The sequence below is a fragment of the Mobula birostris genome, chromosome 13 (genome assembly GCF_030028105.1).
Source record: "Mobula birostris isolate sMobBir1 chromosome 13, sMobBir1.hap1, whole genome shotgun sequence".
Classification (NCBI taxonomy): Eukaryota; Metazoa; Chordata; class Chondrichthyes; order Myliobatiformes; family Myliobatidae; genus Mobula; species Mobula birostris.
In genome coordinates, this window is record NC_092382.1 from 187,004 (window position 1) to 211,020 (window position 24,017).

The 24,017-nt window shown below is 42.9% G+C and overlaps 1 protein-coding gene across 1 annotated transcript in view; it reads right to left on the minus strand.

The window, feature by feature from the left end:
• Window positions 1-1,078: 1,078 nt before the first annotated feature.
• LOC140208172 (NACHT, LRR and PYD domains-containing protein 3-like) overlaps window positions 1,079-24,017 on the minus strand; it is a 28,764-nt gene continuing 5,825 nt past the window's right edge. Inside the window, exons 3-8 of the mRNA XM_072276661.1 lie at window positions 14,491-14,662; window positions 14,318-14,383; window positions 3,045-4,770; window positions 2,001-2,087; window positions 1,352-1,519; window positions 1,079-1,187 (exon numbers count right to left, since the gene is read on the minus strand). Coding sequence (XP_072132762.1) covers window positions 1,079-1,187; window positions 1,352-1,519; window positions 2,001-2,087; window positions 3,045-4,770; window positions 14,318-14,383; window positions 14,491-14,662 — 2,328 coding nt within the window. The remainder of the gene's footprint in view (window positions 1,188-1,351; window positions 1,520-2,000; window positions 2,088-3,044; window positions 4,771-14,317; window positions 14,384-14,490; window positions 14,663-24,017) is intronic.

Genomic DNA, 24,017 nt, shown 5'->3' on the forward strand with positions numbered 1-24,017 from the left:
GATGCATACGGAGTTTCAGTCTGTGTCTGATGCCCAATGTTGACTGTTTCTGTTCCATTCTCTTCTTCGCGACTTTTGGTGACGTGGGTCAGATATTATACAGTATATGAGCTTCCAATCTCCTTTGTCGTTTTTGTCTGTGAGAGCAAGGACAGCGCGCAGGAAGGTGGGGGTCAGTATAGTGCGCGTATCTGGGGTGTGAGGAGGCAGTGGTCAGCCTGGATGGAGACGGGGAATGAAGAGATCCTGGGGACCAGACACTATCAGACTGACATCCCTCAGCCTGGAGCTGAGACGCTGCTCTACCAGTGTGAGGAGCTCTGACCCATTACTGCAGTTCACCGGGTGCGGGGGGCAGCAGTAACCCCAGGTCACTGTTTCTCCTCCAGTGAGACTCGAGTCCGACACTAAGACAGGAAATTACAGTGATTTATTGATTTCATCATGACAAATGTAAATTAAACAATGTGTGAGCTGCTGACGTGCGGGAATAAATAAGCTGCTCCCGACTCACTCACAGTCTCACACAATTAACTGACCGGCGACAATGAGTGACCGGTTGAATAATCTCACCGTCGCTCCGCATTGGGGAACCAATAATCATTAAAATCACATTTCAGAGCCATATCCGGGATCGCTGCAGATCTACTGTCACATCCAAGGTATTTGTCTATTTAACATCATTATATCGGCCAGACTGCCGAATGCACCGTCCTCAGCAAAAGGAGCAAAATGATTCTCTCCCCGGATAATCTCATCCTGGGACACCCGTGTCCCAGACTGAGACCCGGCTCCCGGGCTCTTCCTGTCTGTGCAATTCCCCGGGGTCTCACGTGGGTGAGTCTCGAAAGCGAACATCCGGCGGAAGTAGCGCCGCTGGACAGTAGGTGGAAATACGTCACTGCGGGACCGGTTCGTACGTCACACAGAGCGAGACTGGAGCCAGTTGGGTTAGAACCACTGGGAATTACACCTGGCGTGCGGCCATTAAAGGTAAGGGTGGGATTTAAAGGGGAGGGCGGGGAATCTGTCGAAATGCCCCCATCCAGCGGTCGGGAATGTTCACACATTCAGATGTTCAGACAGTCACTGTCAGTCTGGGTCTGGGTTCCCGCAGACACTCCAGTTCCTCCCAACCGGTGGCACTGAACCGATTTGCAGCCTCACTGAAAACATAGTTCCTCAGCCTGAAACAGATGGGAGAATAAAGATGAAATAAACAGATTACACAACAGTGTCAGTAACAGGGGACTGGGGTTAATGTTTCAACAACACTCACAGACAGATATCACCAGAAAAACCGCGGATCCGCTGATATTTTATCACTTTGAACATTAACACAAACACTCACCCGATCCGCTCCAGACTCGGGAGGGTCAGTAGGAGGCCGCGGAGAGCGGGGACAGATCGGTCTGTGAGCGAGTTTGAGACCAGGTCCAGCAGCGTCAGTGATGGGTTTGTACTGAGAGCGGAGACGAGATCCTCGACACCAGAATCTGTGAGGCCGACATGGTTCAGCCTGGAGATGAGAGAGAGTGATGGTGAAGGACAGAAAGAGACAGGAGACGGTACAAATCCCAAGTGTTTATCAGTAACACAATTACTGATCACATTAATGTTCAGTGTCAGACACCCAGTGACCGTAAACACAATATCCCAAAGTCCGGTACTTACCACAGTTTCTGTATTTTACACTCCGGGTTCCTCAGAGCCGCAGACACCAGTTTCACTCCTGAATATCCGAGATTATTAGCACTCAGGTCCAGCTCCGTCAGTGATGGTTTTGTACTGAGAGCGGAGGCGAGATCCTCGGCACCAGAATCTGTGAGATCGACATTGTCCAGCCTGGAGATGAGAGAGAGTGAGGGTGAAGGACACAGAGAGACAGGAGACGGTACAAATCCCCAGTGTTTATCAGTAACACAATTACTGATCACATTAATGTTCAGTGTCAGACACCCAGTGACTGTAAACACAATCTCCCACAGTCTGGTACTTACCCCAGTTTCTGTATTTTACACTCCGGGTTCCTCAGAGCCTCAGACACCAGTTTCACTCCTGAATCTCCCAGTTTATTCTCCCCAAGTCTACACACAAACAGACAAATTGATGAACAAAGTGATTCAAACCGCAGGTCTGAGAGAATTTCTATCATTCGGATATTTCTGGAAACATTACCCTTCAGTAAATCACTGGTCGGAGTTCCCGTCACTGTCAATGTCCCTCACTGCCCAGCTCCAGGGTATTCATCGAATGTCAGTAATTTAGTCCGTCGGTGTGACCCTGTAAACTCCACATATTCTGTCCTATTCCCCGATGGTTAGAAAAGTGTTACTGATCTGACAGGGTCGAAAGGGGCAAGAGTAAGGAAGGGGGATGAGGAAGAGAGATCCGACAGGAGGAAGGGGGATGGGGAAGAGAGATCCGACAGGAGGAAGGGGGATGGGGATGAGATGTCCCACAGCAGTATACCGATGGGAAAAGATAATCCCACAAGATGAGAGGATGCAGGTATAGATTGTACGGGGGAGGTTGGTCAGATCTGAGTTCCACAATCGGGAGGGGAGATGCGCCCATGGGGTCTGGGTATCTGGTGGTGAGCACAGTCACACAGGTGGACCGATGGTAATAGTCACACACGGGGAAGGGCAGAGAGGACAATCTCACAATGGTATTTATTTCCTTCTCACTGGGACAGTCTGCTGACCGTCCCTTGTCCCTCACCGGGAAGGGTGCGTGATGCTGTGACCCACCTGCTGCAGTCAGTGTCGGTCTGTGTGTCAGTAACTGAGAAGGAACATTGTCAATGGACGTGTCACAGGCAGCGAGAAACACGGCCATTCCTGTGATTTGCTACCATTAAACCAATGGCCGTTGTTCACTGATCTGATGAAGTCTCCAAAATCCCTTCACAGAGAACCACAAAACCCTCCCGTCCTTGGGGATTTGCTAACCGATCCCCTGGGCATCTGTCACAATTCTTTACATTGAAACAACACAATGGAACAGTTTCACAGTTCTGAGTGAGAGATAAATCAAGTTACCTCAACTCTTGGCACTTGTGCAGCCCGGGTCCCAGCCGCTGGATTCCTTCACACTGAATGTGGCAGTTCTCCAGGTCGAGGTGTTTTATTGTATCACAGAGTCCGATGACATGAGACAGGACCGCGCAGTCAATCAGGGTCAGTGTCAATCCACTAAATGAAAGTGTTTCCACAGATCCCAGTGCGGCCCGAGCCAGTCCACGATTCTGAGACTCAAACAGGTAGTGCAATGTGTTCAGGAGGCTCCTTTTACCAGCTTCACTCCATGTGTTTGCACTCTGACGTTTAACCTCCTCCTTCACCCAGTCAATCACCCGGCAGGTTGTTTGATGAGGAAATGGACCCAGAAACTCCTCCAGGCCCCGAGCTGTCATTGGGGAGGAGAGACCAGCAACAAAACGGAGAAATACCTCAAATCGCCCATCTGTCGTGCTGTGGGCTTCAGTGAGGAATTTCAGGATTTCCTCGGGATTTAAAGTCAGGAATTGTGAGATTGCAGCTACAAACTCTTGGATGGTGAGGTGTGGGAATGTGTACACCACACTCCGGGCAGAATCCTCTCTCTCCAAAAGCTCCATCAGGAACCCGGACAGGAACTGGGAAGGCTGCAGATTGTTCTTGATCAAATCTCCATTTGTAAACACAATCTTCTTCTTGGACACTCCTCTGAAGGCCATCTGACCAACCCTGAGTAACACATCACGGGGTCTCTCAATCTCACGGCCGTGGTTTTTCAGGATGTTGTAAATATAGTAGGAATATAGTTGCGTGATGGTCTTGGGAACTCGCTGTGGGTCCCTAACTCTTTGTGTGAAGAAGGGACCCAGTGCCAGAGCGAGGATCCAGCAGTAGGAGGGGTTGTAGCTCATGGTGTACAGGATCTCGTTCTCCTTCACGTGTTTAAAAACAGCTTCTGCCACTGTCTGATCTTCAAAATGTCTGATGAAATATTTCTTCCGTTCCTCATCAACAAATCCAAGGATTTCAGCCCAGATACCGATCTCTGCCTTTTCCAATAAATGTAACGCTGTGGGGCGGGTGGTCACCAGCACTGAACACCCTGGGAGCAGCTTGCCCTGGATTAAACTGTACACAATATCAGACACCTTGCACTTGAATTCAGGATCTGTGCATGAGTCCTGAGCTTCTTTGTCAGCAAAATCAATTTTATCTTTGAATTCATCCAAACCATCGAATATAAACAGCAGTCCCTCTGGGTTCTCCCAGACTTCTCTCAGGATATTCCCAAAGTAAGGATATTGACCTACAATCAGTTTGCTCAGGTTTATTCCACAGTCAATGGTGTTTAAATCCCGGAATTTGAAACTGAAGACAAACTGGAATTGCTGGTATATTTTCCCTTTGGCCCAGTCATAAACAATCTTTTGTACCATTGTTGTTTTACCAATCCCCGCGACTCCGGCCACTGCTGCCGAACTCCCAGATTTGGATTTACTCCGGGAAAAGCTGCTCTGGAATAACTGATCAGTCCTGATTTTTTCCAGCTCTCTGCGGAGATGTTTCTCTCTCCACTCCTCGTGGTCTCTGCCTCTTGCCAGCAGCTCATGTTCCACCAGTCTCCGATCTCGAACAGTAGAAATGACCGTGAGCTCAGCGTATCGATCAACCAGCTGGAAAACCTTCACCTTCTCCCTCATCAGGATCGTGTTCACTCTCAGTGTTTCAGTTTGTGCCCGCAGAGTCTCCATGTGTTTCTGTTGAACATCTTCCATCGGAACAAAGAACATAGTCACAATGTTAAGTACCTCAACTGACAAAAAACTTTATAACCGCATTCCAATATTCAGTGTTTGAGATTACATGAATTAATTCAATGCTTCCATGGATGTTAGCACAGAAAATAAAATTCTGTTCACAGACACCGGAATTGACAGCGATGAATGTTCCGGAAAATGTCCAATCCTCATATTCTGGCACGAATTACTTGTGAAGGTGAACATTCCCCTGATATCCTATTCCAATCCTGACTGTACTTCCGTTACAATACTTCACTATATTTGCAGCATTAACACACGATGTTAATGTTGATCTGGTGTGGAAATACGGAGAGCAGGACACTGTGCATTTTGGCAAATCTGCACACTGGGGAGTCACAGGTGTTCACAGCTCTTGCATCAATACAGGAGCAGAATATGCGGGAAATACTGAAGTCGGGCAGCATCTGGGGGAGAATCACAGAGAAGTTGCGGATCGATAACCCATCGGAATGACAAGAATGAAACGGGTAGTTTTCTATCGCAGTGATGGAGGATTAGTGGAAAGATGAAATCTCTGTTAATGGGAGAAGTCAGAAGCGTCTGTCTCAGTGATGTACATCGTGTTTGTGGGAGAGGATGGTGAAGTCTTGGCAACTGCTACTCATCAGTCTTGCTGCGGGGCGGGGGGGGGGGGACGCTGTATTCTGAGGCCTCCGTCTGTCAAAGTCGGCTATGGATAGCCTGCCCCTGCAAGCCAGGTCACTACGATGCGGAGAGGAAGCTTTTGCCGAAGTAGCAAGCTCCGTCTCTCCATGCATCTGATGAACACAAAGGAACGGCAGAGACTGAGACAGCTTGGCACCAGAGGTGTCGCAGGAGATGCCAGTCTGCGTTGAACACCATTTAGTTCTGCCTTAGGGGCTCCAGGTCAAGTATTTTCCCACTGGGTTTACTCCCAAACTCTTCCCCATGTCAGGTACAGTTGCGAGGCAGTGGAGTTTTGAGATCAGAGTTTTCCCGCTCCTGGGTGAGCTGCCAGTCACTGCCGATGAGCCCCATCTGCCCAAAGCTACTGGCTTTAAGGCACCAGTAACCCGTCTTTGCCCCTTCTCCTGTCTGAAGAAACGCTTCCACCGGGCTTAGCGGCTAAACCACACGTGAAGGCCAGGAGCTGGACTTGGTTGTCAGAGGCTATTTTAGTCTCACGCCACTGGGAGCATTTAATAGGACGTGACAGCTCATCCGCACTGCCACCCCCGGGTATAACAATCTGAAGCGACCAGAGGGCGCTGGATTATTGACAACAACAAATCGGTAAATTGATTTCTTATTGTCACATGCACCATGGCAAAATGTAAAACTTTTCTGCATGTGATCCAAAGAGATCATTACATCACATCAGTGCAATGAGGTCGTACAAGGAAAAACGGAACAGAATAGTTCTGGGAAACAGTGGTTCAGTTGCCGAAAAAATGCAGTGCGGGCAGACAATAAAGTAGAAGGCCAAAGGATAATTGGGAGGTCAGGGTTTTGTTTTTGGAACTGTGCTCCTAAACTGTACAATTCAACACCTAGAGCTACAGTTGTGCAGAACTCTGAGGTGTATATTACAACTGACAACATTTTGTCTTTTACTTTCTAGTTTGCACTTTATCCCGTTGTGATGCGGTTTGAATGGCATCGTCTGGATCAGGGGTGCTTTATAAATAAGTTATTATTACTATTATTATTCTCTTAGCCTAAACTGGTAAAGCTTGAGGTACGGGCATCACCAAGCACACTCATGTCTGAATTGATACGAAATTTCAGACTATTCTCATTGTGTATAGTATTGTGTGTTTTCAAAGATTTACACAAGTATTGCCGTGTGGGTCTAATTTATTAATACTATTGTCTAAAGCCTTTGGGACGACACCAGTTATCGATATTACGATTGGGATAATGAATACCCTGTTCGTGTTCCATAGTCTTTCACTTTTCCTTTTTAATTCAGCATATTTCTAGTGTTTTTAGTGATTCATTTCTGTAAGTTATGTGTGTTTGGAATGTTATGTGTGTGTGTATATATGAAAAAAATGTTTTTGATAGTTTATCCTGTAAAATTATATCCGAACGGTTATCATGGATTATCCTGTCTGAAATAATGATCGGTCACAGTATGATATGAAGGACTCTAACTATAAAATTGCAGCAGGTTTGTACTTATAGTGAGTTATGGTGTTTTTCATCAGTTGTAGTTTAAGCAAGATTTTTGTAAATGTTGTCCACCACTTGACTGTGCTTGTGCAGGTAATGAGATTCAGTTAACCTGCTGCAGGATCCTGTAAAGTGTTGAATTGTTTCTGGTTTCTCTTGTAATTTTCAGCATTTATCGTCTTGAATCTATTGGTCTTTTATTCTGTATTATCGGTAACTGCATGTGTTAACAACCTGGTCCTGTGTTGCTACAATGATCTCTTCTGTTTCTGGGAAGAGGTCTCCAACTCTGAGCCAGGGGCTCGACGCTTCCTTCTCGACATCTAGTCGGCTCAGATGGTGGGGATGTCTTCCATGGGGAGTCAGGCTCTTCCATTGGTTAACATTTTCTACTATTATGATAGTTTCTTCATTTTTATGAGTTATGCTTTCATTTACGTTCAGTGATGTGTACCCTTTATCAGATTTGCATATGCTTGGATACAGTGCTAAATCCTGCTTGTGTTAATGAAAATATATCTTTAAAGCTAATTGTAGATTTCAGAAAAGGTAAGATGAGGGAACACAACACAGCAATCCTCATAGAGGGATCAGAAGTGGAAAGAGTGAGCAATTTCACATTCCTGGCTGTCAATATCTCCGGGAATCTAACCTGGAGCCAATATATCGATGCAGCTACAAAGAAGGCTGAACAGTGGTTATATTTCATCAGGAGTTTCCAACATCACTCGAATATTTCTGCAGGTGTAACTTGGAGAGCATTGTAACTGGCTGCATCAGCGTCTGGTTCATGGGGACTTCTGCACAGGATCGGAGTGAGGTGCACACTCAACGATACAGGAACAGCTTCTTCTCCTCTGCCATCTAGTTTCTGAATGGACCCATCGATAGTGACTCATTAATCTCTTTTTTATTTCTATTTCTGCACAACTAATTTAATTTAATTTAATATTACATATAATCACACCGACATGCATTGCTATACATGCTGAACTTCCAGGCCATGAGGCCCTTTTGCTGCTCAGCTAGCTCCACTGGACAGGCCACGTGCCTCGCGTGGACAACTCCAGGTTACCGAAAGCAGTATCTACGGAGAACTCTCTCAGGGCAAGAGAGATCGTGGTACAAGGACCAAATTAAGCAGCAGCTCCCTCAGGCAAAATATGGAGGTGAACGAGTGGCAGCCGCTGACCCACGGCAAAGCCAAGAATTTTGAGGGACCCAGAAGAGCGACTGCTGAAAAGAAGAGGAGGAGATGCAAGAAGGGTCCAACTACCTAAACACCCGTATCCCAGCTGCTTCCGTGCTCGGACTGCTCGCACATCTGCAGATCCAGAACTGGCCGCTACAGTCACCACGATCGTGCCGTCATCCAGTACCACACACACACTCACGCGGGAAGAGAAAAGGATTTCGGGTATGCTTCATGTTCATTAATGCTTGGTGGAACCCCAGAATGGCCATGCCCTCAAATCCATTTTTCCCCCGGATCTGGAGTACCTGGTGCTGCTGTGTGGACCTTCCTGGCTGCCGAGGGAGTTCACGGCTGTTGTTATCACAGCTGTGAAATGACGACATCCCCCTGCTGCGTGTTATTATCACAGAGGGGGGATGTTTTCCACCAGAAACCGGTCAGGGCTGCCCAAAACAGAAAATCTGCATCAACAGTTCCGTGTGAACAGCACTTGCCGCGTGACCGATAGTTTACATTACCGGTAATCAGCAGGAGCTCAAGAAATTCAGCTCTAATCTGTGCAAGATTATCAAAGCAGCGAAACGACAATACAGAGATAGGATTCAGGCACAAATCTCCACCAACAACACACACAGCTTATGCCAAAGTCTGCACACCATCGCAGACTTCAAAGCTAAATACATTGGTACTGCCAACATTGCTGCATCTCTCCCACATGAGCTAAATCATTTTTACGCTTGGTTTGATGTCGCCAACGCTGAGCCCCCGAGGAGAGCCGCCAAAGCAACCTGCACATGGGTCATCTCTGCGTTTTAAGTACGCAGCTGTTTCCAATGAGTGGACGGTCGCAAGGTTGCGGGACCGGAAGGCATCCCAGGGCGGGTACTCAGGATTTGCACGGCACAACTGGCAGGTAAGTTTACGGACATTTTTTTTTTTTTAATTTCTCCCTCTCCCAGTGTAGAGTGCCTTCCTGCTTCAACTCATCCACTATTGTCCCTGTACCTAAAACAACTAAGGCAACATGTCTGGCGTCCTGTCGCTCTTACCTCAATAATAAGCAAATACATTGAGAGGCTGTTCATGGGCTACATCTGCAGCTTTCTGCCACCCACACTGGACCCCCTACAACTCACCTACCGACACAACCGATCAATAGATGACACAATAGTCACTGCTCTGCACACCGTCTTTAAACATCTGGAGAAGAGTGATGCTTATGTGAGAATGCTGTTGTTGGACTACAGTTCAGTATTCAATACCATCATTCCCTCCAGGCTTGACAAGAAGCTCAGAGACCTCGGCCTCGACCCTGCCTTGTGCAGCTGGATCGTGGAGTTCCTGTCAGATCGCCAGCAGGCGGTAAGAGTCGGCTCCCTCACCTCTGCCCCTCTGACACTCGACATAGATGTCCTTCAGGGCTGTGTCCTAAGCTCCCTCCTTTGCTCTCTGTATACGCATGACTGTGTCGCCACCCACAGCTCCAACCTGCTAATTAAATTTTCAGACGATACTATAGTTATTGGCCAAATCTGAAATAATAGCGAGGTAGCCTACATAGAAGAAGTCATCACCCTGACACAGTGGTGTCAAGAAAACAACTTCTCCCTCAATGGCGCAAAAACAAAGGAGCTGGTCGCAATGTCGCAAGAACAGGAGGAATGGAGACAGGCTAACCTCTATTGACATCAATGGATCTGGGGCTGAGAGGGTGAACAGCTTTAAGTTCCTCGGCATTCACGTTACTGAGGACCTCACGTGGTCTGTACATACCGACTGTGTTATGAAAAGAGCACAACAGCACCTCTTTCACCTCAGATGGTAGAGGAAGTTTGGAATGGGCTTCCAAATGTTAACTATTTTCTACAGGGGCACAGTTGACTGCATCCTGACTGTCTGCATCACTACCTGGAATGGGAACTGTACTTCTGTTAATCACAGGAACCAGCAGAGAGTGGTGTGGACAGCCCAGCTCATCTGTAGATGTGAACTTCCCACTATTCAGGGCATTTACAAAGATGGGTGTGTAAAAAGGCCCGAAGGATCATTCAAGACCCAAGTCTCACCAAACACCGACTATGCCAGCTGCTACCATCCGGGAAACGGTACCGCAGCATAAAAGCCAGGACCAACAGGCTCCGGGACAGCTTCTTCCACCAGGCCATCAGACTGATTAATTCATGCTGGTACAACTCTGTTTCTACAATTGTACACATATATACACGCTCACCACTCACACTTTACTGCAATTGTGCTGCTGGCGCAGAAAAACAATTTTCATGACATGTGTCCGTGATATTAACCCTGATTCTGAGAATTTTAATCTGGCCGCTGTCTCATTTTTTTAGATCTGTTATTCACCATCCTCACACTGTCCTCGTTCATATCAATCTAAGTGTGATCCAGTGCGGATGGCGTTTTCTAGAAATTGTTATTTAAATTCTTCTTTTTCTTTTCATATTGTCCAGATCTGTTTCAGACGTGAATATTATACCAAAATTATATGTCAATATGGGCATAGTGAATGTTTACCACCTTTGTTATATTTTTACTGTTCAGCTCTGTTTGGCTGATTTATTGATCCTTGATGTAAATTCAGATTTTCTTCAGCCTTGAAGTAAATTTTGTTGGAAGGATTTCCTTCATCACACGATTATCTATTTTCTTTGCTTATTGATATCCTAAATATATGTTTCATATTCTGTTGCATTGTATCCTGATGCTCTGTTTGATATTCTACTGGCTCTATTGCACCTTTCTTTATGTTTCATGTTCTGTACTTTTCTAGTCTAAAGTTCATGCTTATATCTTTGGAAATTAGTTCCGTTATTTCAATTATTTGTTTTAGCTTTATTGATGCAAGAGCAAATAATCTCAAATCATCAATGTATAGCTGTGTCAAGGTATAATTCGTATTTTTTTCTGATTTGATACCTATTTTTTGTCCATTTCAGTCAATTATGAGCAGGTTTAAAGCCAAACAAAACCATGGTGGGCTTAGTGAGTCGCTGTGGGAAATCCCTACATTTATTTTGATAATGGTGGTCGTTCCTTTGTGATTGTTAATAGGAAAATTATTTTACAGCAATGATTCATCAGATGTTGTAGAAATTTCACAAAGATTGGATAAGTTTTATAAATATTTGGAACTTCTCTTAAACACGCAAGGGACAGAATCAAATGTTTTTGATAGGCAATATAACATTGAAAGATTTCTGCTTTCCACAGGGTTTGAAACAGAATTACGTAATTTTTTATCTGTTCATATCCGAACGGTATTCTTTCTCCTCTCCTGTGAGTATATTGTGGTTATCTACATGAGTTGTTATTAGTTACGAGATGCACGATGCTACAATTTTATATATAAAATTGTCTTATTATTATTAAGAGCCAATAATAACATAGTAGGTGACCATTCAGTAGTCTTATAAATGCAGAATGAAAGCTGTCCCTGAGGCTGGTGGTACACACCTTCAACCGTTTATATCTTCTGCCCCATGGGAGTATGAAAGAGAGAATGTTTGAGTGGGTTAGGGTTCAGCAGCAAGGTTTTGGGTCGGGTTTGCGTCTTGCCAACTTGATTGAGTTTCTCCAGGAGGTGACAAAGGTGATGGATGAAGTTACACATGGATGTTGTCTACTTGTATGTTGGTAGAGTCTTTGACAAGGTCCCACATGGAAGGCTCATACAGAAAATTAATATGTTTGGGAACTGTGGTGAATTGTCCTGGCTGGTGGGAACCCACACTGGGAGAAATTTCCTTGCGCTGGGTGGTGAATCTGTGAAATTATTTGTCATAGATGGCTGAGGAAGACACTTCATTGGATATATTTAAAATGCAGGTCGGTATGTTCCTAATTAGGAATAGCGTCAACATTTACAGAAGGCAGGATAATGGGGTTGAGAGGATTTGCGATTCTGCTCCTAAGTCTTATGGTTTTAGGGTGCACCTGGAGTATTGTATTCACTTCTGACTGTCCAGCTTTTAGAAGGATTGGAGAGGGTACAGAACAGGTTCATCAGGGTGTTGCCTGGATTCGGTGGCATGTGCTACAAGTCGAGGTTTGATAAACTTGGTTTGTTTACTCTGGAGTTAGAATAGAGATCTGACACAGGTGTACAAGTTTGAGAGATAAGATTTGGGTCGACAGCCTGTACTTTGTTTGTTATTTTTTACATAAGACTGGTGTCTAATACCAGAGGGCATTTGGTTAAGGTGAGATGGGGTAAATTTACAGCAATTGTGGGTAGTTTTTTACACAGAGTTTTGGGTGCCTGGAATTTGTCTGGGTCAACATGGCTTTTTGAAGGGAGGGTCGTGCCTCAGGAGCCTAACTGAGTTTTTGAAGAGGTAACAAAATAAATTGATGAGGATAGGGCGGTAGATGTGGTCTACATGGATTTTAGCAAGGCATTTGACAAGGTCCCCCATGAAAACTCATCCAGAAAGTCATGAGTAATGGGATCAGTGGAACCTCTTCTGTTTGAATAAAAACATTGGCTTACAGGAAGAAAGCGGAGGGTAGTAGTGGAAGGAAAGTATTCTGCCTGGAGGTCAGTGACTGGTGGAGTGACGCAGGGATCTGTCCTGGGACCCCTGCTATTTGTGATTTTTATAAATGACCTGGATGAAGAGGCGGAAGGATGGGTGAGTAAGTTTTCGGATGACACGGAGATTGGAGGAGTTGTGGATGGAGCTGTAGGTTGTCGAAGGTTACACGAGGATACAGACAGGATGCAGAGTTGGGCAGAAAAATGGCAAATGGAGTTCAATCCCGATAAGTGTGAGGTGATGCATTTTGGAAGGACAAACCAGAAGGCTGAGTACACGGTTAATGGTCGTTATTTAAGAGTGTGGATGAACAAAGGGGCCTTGGGGTTCAAATCCACACATCCCTCAAGGTCGCTGCACAGGTTGATAGGGTAGTTAAGAAGGGCCATGAGATGCTCGGCTTCATTTATAGGGGGATTGAGTTCAAGAGTAGAGAGGTCATGTTGCAACTCTACAAATCTCTGTTGCGATCACACTTAGAGTATTGTGTTCAATTCTGGTCACCTCATTATAGGAAGGATGTGGAAGCTATGGAGAAGGTGCAGAGGAAATTTACCAGGATGTTGCCTGGATTGGAAAACAAGTCTTATGAGGCAAGGTTAGCAGAGCTGGGACTTTTCTCTTTGGAGCGTAGAAGAATGAGAGGAAACTTGATAGAAGTCTGCAAGATTATGAGAGGCATAGATAGGGTGGATAGCCAGTACCTGTTTCCCAGGGCACGAATAGCAAATACCAAAGGGCATATGTACAAAGATAAGGGAAGGAAATTTAGGGGAGATATCAGGGGTAAGTTTTTTACACAGAGGATTGTGGGTGTCTGGAATGACATGCCAGGTATGGTGGTGGAGGCTAAAACATTAGGGGTACTTAAAAGCCTCTTGGACAGGCACATGGAAGAAAAATAGAGGGTTACGGGGTAGTGTGGGTTTATTACGTTTTTTTTAAGGATTATACGGGTCGACGGGCCTGTACTGTGCTCTAGTATTCTCGTGTCTAGGGTCATGGGGGAGGCAACTATGTTATAGATGCTCCTAGTTATACATGAATGTGCAGGAAATGCAAAGATATGATCAATAATATCAGAAAGGATACCAATGTATTTATTTTCTTTCCCCAGATATATAAAGAGGAAAAAAACGGAAAAGGTCGATATCGGACTGCTGGAAAATGATGTTGCAGTTTCAGTAACGGGTGAAAAGGAAATGGCAGACAAACTCTGTGGAAGTCACTAGCGGAATTACAAAAAGTAAAGGGCATCCGCGGACAAAATTGTGTGTAGTGCTATTACAAAGGAAAAGGGTCTTGGAAGGTGCAAGATATGAAGATAGAAAAGTCACCTGGACTGGGTCATACAGTGTATCAGGAGCCTGCCTGGGGTGTGTAGGCATTCCCAGAGCATTAGGACCTGGAGTGAAGAGTTCAGCAGAACCAACAGCTGGATTAATAGAAAAATACAATTTAGAATATTCAGGTTGAAAAGAGAAATTCCTTGAATTGTTACTTCAATCCAGAGATCAGCAAATGGCTGATGGTGAATTTTGATTCCCAGGTTTTGCCAAGTCACAGACTAACACTTGAGATGTGGTTTGAACTGAGCATTTCATCACTCACCTATCAGTTGAGTGGGTAATTCAGATAACCCTTGGGCGATGTTCATGTATTCCTGTGGATCAGGACCTGTTTAAATATAAAAAAAAATCCATGGAAACAGAGCTAAAACAATTAAAATTACTAAAATGTTTATTTCAATGTGCCTTTGTGTTCAGTGCATGTTTTTGACGTACCAAGCTCCTGTATTTCCCTCAGTATTCTGTCCAACTTCGGTAACTCAGTCCTCCACGTCACAAAGGATTCCCACATCGCCCTCCGGGCCCGGGAGCCTTTACCCATCACCAAACTGAGGAAGAGTCTGGAACTCTCTGTCCGGTTTCCCTTCTCTGTCAGCTCAGTGACTTTCTATAAAAGGAAACAACGAATTTATTGTGGAGCAGACAGACAGCCATGGAGAATCTGGAGGAAAATATCTGTTCATGGTGCCAGTAGCTTCAGAACAGATGCAGTCACTGGGCTGCTGCCTCATCCTCCCTGGGTTCAGTCATTAATAGAGAAACAGTAACTGAAGGAAATTCTAAATCAATATTGTTTAAGATTAAGGATTTACTGACACCCTGCAGTATATTCAATGTGATTAATTTCCTCGATCTGTCAATGTGCAGCATTACATCAACAAGATTTGACAAGAAGGACGGAAGAGAGGGGAGATTGAGAGAGCAAAATAAAATGGATAGCAGGCATCACTGAATCGGGGCTGAAAGAAGATCATAATTGGCTGCCAAGCATAAATATTGAATCGAAAGGATAAGCAGGTAGGTGAAAGGGTTGGGTTGACTCCGTTGTCATTATAAATGATAGGTCCGAGAAACAGGTGATATCATATTTGCCGATGGAGATGTTAAGAAACTGCATAGGTGAAATGACCCTGATGGAAATTATATACATGCCTGTTAACAGGAACCAGGATGTGAGCTACAAATTACAACGGGAGAGAGAAGAGGCATGTAAAAAGGTGAATGTGAAAATAGTCATGGGGAATTTCAATATGCAGGTAGCTTTGGAAAATCAGGTCGGTGCTGAATCCCAAGTGAGGGAATTTATGGAATGCCTATGAGATGGCTTTTGAGAGAAGCCTGTGATTGAGCCCACTATAGGAAAGGCAAATCTGGATTCGATGTTGTGTATTGCACCAGGTTTGATTGGGGAGATTCAGGTAAATAAACCCCTAAGAGGCAGTGATCAGAAAATAGTAGAACTCACACTGCAGTTTGAGAGGGAGAAGGTAAAGTTAGATGTATCAGTATGACAGTTGGATAAAGGAATTACAGAGGCTTAGGAGAGGAGCTGGGCAAAAATAAACTGGAAAATGGCACTATCAGGGACAATGGCTGAGCAGGAATGGCTGAAGTTTCTCAGAGCAATTCAGAAGGCGCAGGACAAATGGTCACAAAGATGAAGAATTATTCCAAAGGGAGGATGATCAGCCGTGGCTGACGAGGTAATCAAAGCAGCACAAAAGCAAAGGAGAGGGCACAGATTATTACAAAATATAGTTGAAAGCTGGAGGACTGGGATGTGTTTAAGAACCAACAGAAGTCAATTAAAAAGCCCTAAGTAGAGAGAATATGAAATATGAAGGTAGGCTAGCGAATAATGTAAAATAGCTTACCAACAGGTCCGTCTGATACATGAAGAGTGAAAGAGAGGAAAGTGGATATTGGGCTGATGAAAAATGACAGTGGAGAGGTACTGTCAGGGGACAAGGAAATTGCGGAAGGTGTTAGTGAGTATTTTGCGTCAGTCTTCACCGTAAAAAACACTAGAATGTGCCAGATATTTGAGAATGTCAGGTGCAGAAGTGAGTGTATTTGCAATTATTAAGGAGAAGGCGCTCTGGAAGCTGAACGTTCTGAGGATAGAGACGTCCAGATTAACTGCACCTGATGGTTTCCGCAAGAGGAGGCTGAAGAGATTCTGGAGACATTAGTAATGACCGCTCAAAAATCACTAGATTTTGGAGTGGTTCCGGAGGACCGACCATTTCAAATTATAAGCCAGTTCATCTGATCAACGTTGGGAAGATGTCAGCAGTCGATAATTGAGGATAAGGTTTCGGGATATTTGGACGCACATGATAAAAAAAGACCAAAATCCATGGAAGGGAATCTTGCCTGATAGGCGTGTTGGAATTCTTTGAGAAGATAGCATGCTGGGTCGACAACGGAGAGTTGGTGCAAATTGTTTACTTGAACTTCCCGAGCACCATTGACTAGGTGCCACATATGACGCCGTTTAACAAGACAAGGGCCTACAGTAGGACAGAAAAGACACTAGCATGGATAGAGAATCCATGCTTTTCTCCAGACAGATTTTGTGAAGCACAGAATGGGAACAAATAAGTTTTTTTTTCTTATCAGATGTTGGTGTTCTGCAGCGGTTGGTTTTGGGACAGTTTCTTTTTCCGTTATGTCAATGATTTGAAGGCTTTATGGCCAATATTGTGGGCGTTACGAAGATATGGGGAAGGACAGGAAGCGTTGAGGAAGCAGGGATCTCACGGGAGGACATGGACCAATGAATAAACGGACAAATCAGTGGCGATTGGAATGTAGTATAGGGAGGTACCTGGCCATACACTTTGACAGAAATACTGAAGACGTAGACTATTTTTGAATCTGAGAGAAAATTCAGAAATCCGAGTTGTAAAGAGTCTCAGGAGACCTAGTGCAGGATTCCTTACAGGCTGAGTCGGTGTTAGGAAAGGCAAAAACAATGTCAGCATTCATTTCGAGAGGATTAGAATATAAGAACAAGCACCGGCTGGACCGCACTTGCATATTGTGAACGGTTTTAGTTCCCTGATCAGAGAAAATATGTGATGGCATTGTGGAAAGTCCAGAGAGGAATCAAAGCTAACAGAACCAGTGATATTGATGAGATGATTTCTGGATGCGCCTGTACTGGCCGGAGTGTGGAAGGATGAGGGGGAATCTAATTGTAACCTGTGGAAAATCGAAAGCCCTTAAGAGGATGTGGAGATGATGTTTCAAAGTGGGGGAGTCTTGAACCAGACAGCACAGCCTCAGAATAGAGGGACGTCCCATTAGAACAGAGACGAGGAGATTCTTTAGCTGAAGAGTAGTGAATCTGTAGAATTCATGGGCACTGACAGCTGCCGAGACCTGGTCATTGGGTACATTTAAAACTGAGGTTGGTACCTTCTTGATTAGTCAGGTCAGCAAAGTTCACTGGGAGAAGGCAGGAGAAAGGGGTTGAGAGGGATAGTAAATCACCACGATGTAATGGCGGAGCAGAAATTGACGGGCCTAATGGTCCATTTGTGCTTCGATGCCTTATGGTCTTATGATGCGTAAAGACAACAGAACATTAAGGGATGTCAGTGCGGCTGTCTCATGATGGAGATGGTTACTGCCTGGCATATATGCTGTAAAATGGTGATCAGTTTCTGAATGTAGGCATGGGCTTCCTGATTAACTGAAGAATTATGAGTTAAACAGTGAATAGTCTTCAAGCAACATACACCTATGATGGAATTAAGGTAATCGAGGATGAAAATGGAGATGGATGGGCTTAGGACATTGCTCTGAGAAATAAGAACAATGATGTCCTGGGTTAGAATGATTGATCTCCTATAACAGCTACAAGTAGGGAATTGGAAAGGTTTTCCATGACACGAATAATGGACAATAATTATGGGATTAATCACCATAATTCCCTGATGGTCCACTGCACTGTAAAATAATCCCTCAGTTTCACTGCTACCAGGTCTGAGGAGTTGCAGTTGTGAAAGAGATTTAAAGGTTTAACAGCAAAGCAGACGTCTTCAGATGATGAATTTATAGATGGGCATACATATTTACAGATTACTTCTCTTGCCTTTGGATAATGCCTGTCTGATTAATTACATACGGTGCCAATGAATCCCAACGAGAACAGAGTCACTCACGGGTGTAACACACTTGCTTTTCTAATACCACTCATGGCTGAGTAGTTCAGTTCTAGGACAAGACCATCACTGCTTGTGAGCTCCAAGGAGAGTGACCTCCACTGCGGAACCTATGGAAGAGAGAGGCCCTCAACCCACAGGTAGGAGGGGCTATCTCCCACGGCTAGACTTTTCTTCTAGCCCAACCCAGGGTCATCTGGAGACCCCAGTCTTGGAATCACACCTTCGTTACCCTTTTAAAAAAAAATCACGTTTCTTGGCTCTTATTTGTTCAGGGAATAGATCGATTAAGTTATATTCTGCAAATTTCAATTATATACTAACAGATAAATACACATGGCTAAGGACCAAGTAGAATTCATTTATTTTAATGTCAATGGGCTGTTGAATACAGTCAAGCACAGTAAAATTCTATCAACAATGAAAAAAACGATCAAGCCCATATAGTATATTTACAGGAACTCACTTAAGTGATAATGAGCATGGAAAATTGAAGAGAATGGGCTTCACTAATTTGTTTTTCTCTCCATATAAATGAGGAGTTGCTATTCTCAGCTCATGTAAGCTAAATATTGAAAAAAAGTATTCGAAATGGGAGATAAGGAGGGCAGATATATTCTGGTATCGGAGAATATAGATGAAAATTCAGTTACTTTATGGAATATATAGGCACCCCCAAGAAGTGATATTAGTTTCTTCCAGAAAATTCCTAATGTTATGGTAACAGAAACTGAAGGTCTATTGATATGTAGGGAGACATAAATTTACAATTACAACCACAGTTAGACTCTTCCAATAGAAAATCTATGAAACAAAGTCCTTACATAAGAAATTTAACACTCTTTTTGAGGATGTTTGTATAATTGATACATGGAGGGATCTTTTCCCCATCTCAAGGGATTAGTCTGCTCAGACCCTCCAGGGGAGGAGTTGTAAAGTTTGATGGCCACAGGCAGGAATGACTTCCTATGACGCTTTGTGTTGCATCTCGGAGGAATGAGTCTCTGGCTGAATGTACTCCTGTGCCCAACCAGTACATTATGTAGTGGATGGGAGACATTGTCCAAGATGGCATGCAACTTGGACAGCATCCTCTTTTCAGACACCACCATCAGAGAGTCCAGTTCCATCCCCACAACATCACTGGCCTTACGAATGAGTTTGTTGATTCTGTTGGTGTCTGCTACCCTCAGCCTGCTGCCCCAGCACACAACAGCAAACATGATCGCACGGACCACCACAGACTCGTAGAACATTCTCAGCATCGTCCGGCAGATGTTAAAGGACCTCAGTCTCCTCAGGAAATAGAGACGGCTCTGACCCTTCTTGTAGACAGCATCAGTGTTCTTAGCCCAGTCCAGTTAATTGTCAATTCGTATCCCCAGTTATCTGTAATCCTCCACCATGTCGACACTGACCCCCTGGATGGAAACAGGGGTCACCGGTACCTTAGCTCTCCTCAGGTCTACCACCATCTCCTTAGTCTTTTTCACATTAAGCTGCAGATAATTCTGCTCACATCATGTGACAAAGTTTCCTACCGTAGCCCTGTACTCAACCTCATCTCCCTTGCTGATGCATCCAACTATGGCAGAGTCATCAGAAAACTTCTGAAGATGAGAAGACTCTGTGCAGTAGTTGAAGTCCGAGGTGTAAATGGTGAAGAGAAAGGGAGACAAGACAGTCCCCTGTGGAGCCCCAGTGCTGCTGATCACTCTGTCGGACACACAGTGTTGCAAGCACACGTACTATGGTCTGCCAGTCAGGTAATCAAGAATCCATGACACCAGGAAAGCATCCACCTACATCGCTGACAGCTTCTCCCCTAGCAGAACAGGTCCTGGACTTATTTCCTGGCATAATTTACATATTACTATTTAACTGTTTATGGTTTTTATTACTATTTAATTATTTATGGTGCAACTGTAACGAAAACCAATTTCCCCCGGGATCAATAAATTATGACTATGACTATGACTATGACACTCATTATTCTGCCCCCCATTCCGTATATACAAGAATAGACTATTTCATAACATTTGGAAATGAAAGAGACAAAATAATCACCTGTGGAGTTGGGACAATAGATGTAAGTGACCATGCACCTATATATTTACCTGTTGATGTTGACCTACAACTAAAGAATACTATTTGGAAACTAAATTCAAGTTCACTCAATGATCACTCTTTTATGGAACAAATTAAAATAGAAATTGGTCTTTACTTAGAATTCAATGATAATGGAGAGGTTTCACCTCCCATTCTGTAGGATACTCTGAAGGCTGTCTTAAGAGGGAAAATTATAGCGATCCATCATATAAGAAAAAAAAGAAATAAATCATTAGAGGAATTACAAAATAAGCGGAAGGAACTAGAAAAAAAAACACAGATTGAGTTTGGCACAGGATATACTAGAGGAAATTTTTAAAAATGGGAATTAAATTAATAGATTGACTACACAAGAAAATAGAAAAAATGTAATGTTTCTGAAACAGAGACACTATGAAAGTAGATCTAAATCTATGAAGATACTGACGTGGAAACAAAGAAAAGATAGCAGAAAATACTATTCATAGAATAAGGGATCTAAGAACAAAACTGATTAAAAAAATAAGCTAAGTGAAATTCCAGAAGCTTTGGAAATATTTTACAAAACTCTATATTCCAAAGTTCCAGGGAGAAGCATAACCCAGACTGACACCTTCCTGAATTCTTTACAGTTACCCACTTTAAGCGAAGAACAAAATAGAACAATGACTGCTGACATAACTGAAGCTGAACTAAAAACTGCAATTAATAGGCTTAAATTAAGCAAGTCACCAGGATCAGATGGATATAGGACAGAGTGCTATAAAGAGTTTAGAAATGAGTTAATTCCTGTTTTATTCCCCACACTGAACTGGACGCTAAGAAAGGTGCAAATGCCACTCAGCTGGAAGGAGGTGATAATCTCAGCTGGACCAAATGAAGGCAAGGATAAAATGGAATGTGGGTTATTTAGACCAATATCTGTTCTTAATGTGGATTATAGAATATTTACTCCCATCATGGCCAAATGATTAGAAGAGTTTCTACCCACACCGATACATAATGATCAGATAGTTTTTATGCAACAGCGCCAAACACAAGATAATATACGAAGGACACTTCACATTATGGATCATATAAAAATGAAATTGAAGCAATAGTGATACGCGTGAAAGCTGAAAAGGCATTTGATTTGGTTAATTGGAATTTTCTTCACAGAGTTTTACATAGTTTGGTCAACATGACACAATTACTAAAGCTATACAGGCACTAAACGACAATCCTACTGCCAGGATTAAAATCAATGGATGTTTATCTAATAGTTTTACCCTGGAAACAGCCACGAGACAGGGTTGTGCATGGTCACCGCTACACTTGGCATTATATCTGGAACCATTAGCTCAATACATCAGATAAAATAAAGATATCAGGGGAACTACTATCAAAGGGAAGAGCATAAATTGGCCTGTTACGCGGATGGCATTTTGATCTGTCTAGGGCAACCAACATACTCTTTACCTAAATTGATGCAATATTTTGAACAATATGGCCAATTTTCAGGATAGGAGATGAACAGAGATAAAACCCAACTACTTTCATATAACTATAGCCCACCAAGAGAAATTGAAAGTAGATATCCTTGGGCATGGCAAACAAAATCCATCAAATATTTGGGCATCATTATGCCAAAAGATTTGGCAATATTATCAGAATGCAATTATCAGCCTATATATAAAAAAAATAAGGAGGATATAACAAGATGGAACCTAATTCCTTTTCTTGGTCTCAGTTCAAGGATTGAATCTATTAAAATGAATATACTGCCCAGACTACTATATCTCTTTCAGACCCTCCCAATAGAGATTAACCAAAATCAATTCAATGAATGGAACGAGATGCTATCAAGATATATTTGGCAAGGTAAAAGGCCTAGAGTTTGTCTCAAAACTTTGCAATTAGCCAAGGAAAAGGGGGGTGGGGCCTACCACCTCTTAGAGATTATTATTTTTCAGTACAGTTGAGAGCTGTGATATGCTGGTGCAACCCATCATATGGAGTTCAGTGGAAAAAAAAACTTTGAGGAGAAGATACTTTCCATCCCCACACAGGCAATTTTGGCTGATAACAACCTACAAAGTTACATAAATAATATTGACAACTCGTGGGTGAAATGGACTCTTAAAATATGGAAAACAATTATAAAACAATATAAACTAGAGAGAGACATTGCAATTCTTAAATGGTGTGCATATGACTCGGATATTACGCTGAATAAACTGGATGTTAAATTTAAGGACTGGACAGCTAAAGGAATAACAGCTATTTGCAATATAATGAAAGAAGGAACAATGTTCAGTTTTGAAATGCTCAAAGAGAAACAATTATTAGAAAAACAAGACTTTTGCAGGTATTTACAGATGCGACAGTATGTTAATAGTACGGTTAAAAATGTAACCAAGGCAAGTACATGTCTGATAGAGCTATTTAGAAAAGCATATCATTCACACAACAGTAGTACAATAATTTCAAGCCTTTATAGGTGTTTGTCAAATCTTAAAACACATTCGACTTCATATGTTAAAACAAAATGGGAGAAGGAAGGAGGGATAATAATATTTGAGGAAGACTGGACAATAATATGGAGGTATCAATGGAAGTGTACCAGTTCACAGAAATGGAGGGAGTTCCGCTGGAAAAACTTGATAAGATATTTTATTACACCCTCTCAAAAATCCCATTATAATAGTAACTCCCCTGCTTGCTGGAAAAATTGTGGAAATCACAATGCAAACCATTATCATATTTTCTGGGAATGTCCTGTTATCAAAGACTATTGGAGTGGGATACAATGCCCTCCAAGATGTCTTTAAATGTGAAATACCCTGAGAGAGTAAGACAATATATTTTGGGTATATTCCTCAAGAATGATTGAAAAGAGATAAATTTTAATGAATGTACTGCTGGTGGCTGGTAAAATGACCCTTACCAGGAAATGGTTATCACAGGAGAGCCCAATTTTAAATCTATGGATGGAAATTACAATGGATATTTACAAAATGGAGAAGATAACAGCGTCTGTTAATCATAAGTTTGAACAATTTTATTCATACTGGAAAAAATGGATTAACTGCATAACACCCCATAGGACTGATTTTATTCTCACAAGTGAATGAATATGTTGCAAAAAATCACTCCCTACTTCGTACATAGTTTTCTTCTTTTGATTGTTCTTTCTTTCTTCTCCTTTCTATAAGTGTATACCTCAGATAAATATTATGTGGAGATTTGTGACAAATATGATTATATGATATATCTGTACTGTATCTGAAATACATGTTCAGGAAATGTTCGTTTGATGATGAAATTCAATTAAACAATTAAATTACAAAAAAAAAATAAATGAGTGACCTGAAATGGTGTGTCCCTGCCTCTCATTAGTTAGATATTCAGCAAGTTATCAGATTTCTTTTTCGTTTTGTCTCTTCCCTTTCAGGATAACCTATTGATCTTCTTCCTTTTTAGGACAACCTGTTGATTTTTGGGATCATGAGATATCAGCTGGTCAGCAGATATATTTTATGTTTTGCGCTTTCTTCTTCCCTTTTAGGTCAAACTATTGATTTATGTGGTCGTGAAATATCAGCTTTGTGTGCATGATCTTACACATCTAACCAATCTTAGAGATTTTCAAGGAAGTTACCCGGAAATTTGTTGAAAGGAAGGTTGTGGATATTGTCTACATGGACTTCAGCATGGTATTTG